A 1536-nucleotide genomic window follows, 5' to 3' on the forward strand; every position below is an offset into this window, starting at 1 on the left:
GATACCACCTCCTGTTAGGAAGATGCCAGGAAGGCCTGACAAGAAAAGGAAGAAAGAGCAAGGTGAAACCAGTAAAACTAGAAAATTATCCAAAAGAGGGATTGAGATGTCATGCAGCACTTGTCATAACAAGGGTCACAATAAAAGAAAGTGTCCTCTTGGTGCACCTGCTTCTGGCACAAGCTTTACTGCTGGACCAAGTTCAAGACCTGCTGCTGGACCAAGTTCAAGACCTCCTTCTGGCCCTGCTGCTGCACCAACATCAACACAAACTGTTGGCCCTGCTGCTGCACCAACATCAACACAAACTGTTGGCCCTGCTGCTGCACCAACATCAACACAAACTGTTGGCCCTGCTGCTGCACCAACATCAACATAAACTGTTGTCCCTGCTGCTGCACCAACATCAACATAAACTGTTGTCCCTGCTGCTGCACCAACATCAACATAAACTGTTGTCCCTGCTGCTGCACCAACATCAACATAAACTGTTGTCCCTGCTGCTGCACCAACATCAACATAAACTGTTGTCCCTGCTGCTGCACCAACATCAACATAAACTGTTGTCCCTGCTGCTGCACCAACATCAACATAAACTGTTGTCCCTGCTGCTGCACCAACATCAACATAAACTGTTGTCCCTGCTGCTGCACCAACATCAACATAAACTGTTGTCCCTGCTGCTGCACCAACATCAACATAAACTGTTGTCCCTGCTGCTGCACCAACATCAACATAAACTGTTGTCCCTGCTGCTGCACCAACATCAACATAAACTGTTGTCCCTGCTGCTGCACCAACATCAACATAAACTGTTGTCCCTGCTGCTGCACCAACATCAACACAAATTGCTGGCCCAAGAGCAACAACTAATGCTCCAACTGAAAGAGGAAGGGGTAGACTAAAGGGTTCAACAGAAAAGGTGATATAGTTTCCTTTATTTACTTCATGTATAAGTTTTAAATAAGTTGCTTTACTGAATATTTTGTTATTTTTTAGGGTAGTGTTGCTAGCAGAACAAGAATGGTTGGAATGGGTGCACTACACACACAAAGTGGTGCTACTATTATTAATGTAAGTTCCCTATTTCTATACTTAAATATCATTTATTATTTTTTCTTTAATCACAAATTAAGATTATTTATATTCATTTGAACAGCCTGGAATGCCTAGTGAAAGATTTAGAAATGTGAAGTCTTCAGCAGTTGTCACTGGAGATCTTGGACATAAACCACCATGTGGTGTGAAATGGAAGGGAAAACAAGCTATGACCTCAAGCCAACTTGAAGAGATGAGGGGAAGAAAACAAATGGAGACTAGGTCTAAGGCTGCACATTTGAGCCTAGAGAGCTCTAATGCAATCTAACTTGTTTTGGTAGATTTTTGTTGGTAATGCAATGTAGACATTATGTTTTGTTGGGTGATAGACAATGCAATGCACTTTATCCCTATTTAGTACCCTTATATTTAAGACAATGAATTGCAGTTGTGACTGCATTTTGATTTGTGGTGTTTGATTATGTAACTGCTTTGACA

At 42.1% G+C, this 1536-nt stretch overlaps 1 protein-coding gene across 1 annotated transcript in view; it reads right to left on the reverse strand.

Annotated features, from left to right (window-relative positions):
* Nucleotides 1–8: 8 nt before the first annotated feature.
* LOC107057927 (putative uncharacterized protein YER190C-A) overlaps nucleotides 9–1536 on the reverse strand; it is a gene marked incomplete at its 3' end in the record, with an annotated part of 5029 nt that continues 3501 nt past the window's right edge. The window contains exons 2-3 of the mRNA XM_015303076.1: nucleotides 168–944; nucleotides 9–35 (exon numbers count right to left, since the gene is read on the reverse strand). Coding sequence (XP_015158562.1) covers nucleotides 9–35; nucleotides 168–944 — 804 coding nt within the window. The remainder of the gene's footprint in view (nucleotides 36–167; nucleotides 945–1536) is intronic.

This window comes from Solanum tuberosum, unplaced genomic scaffold, assembly GCF_000226075.1.
Source record: "Solanum tuberosum cultivar DM 1-3 516 R44 unplaced genomic scaffold, SolTub_3.0 scf00394, whole genome shotgun sequence".
Classification (NCBI taxonomy): domain Eukaryota; kingdom Viridiplantae; phylum Streptophyta; class Magnoliopsida; order Solanales; family Solanaceae; genus Solanum; species Solanum tuberosum.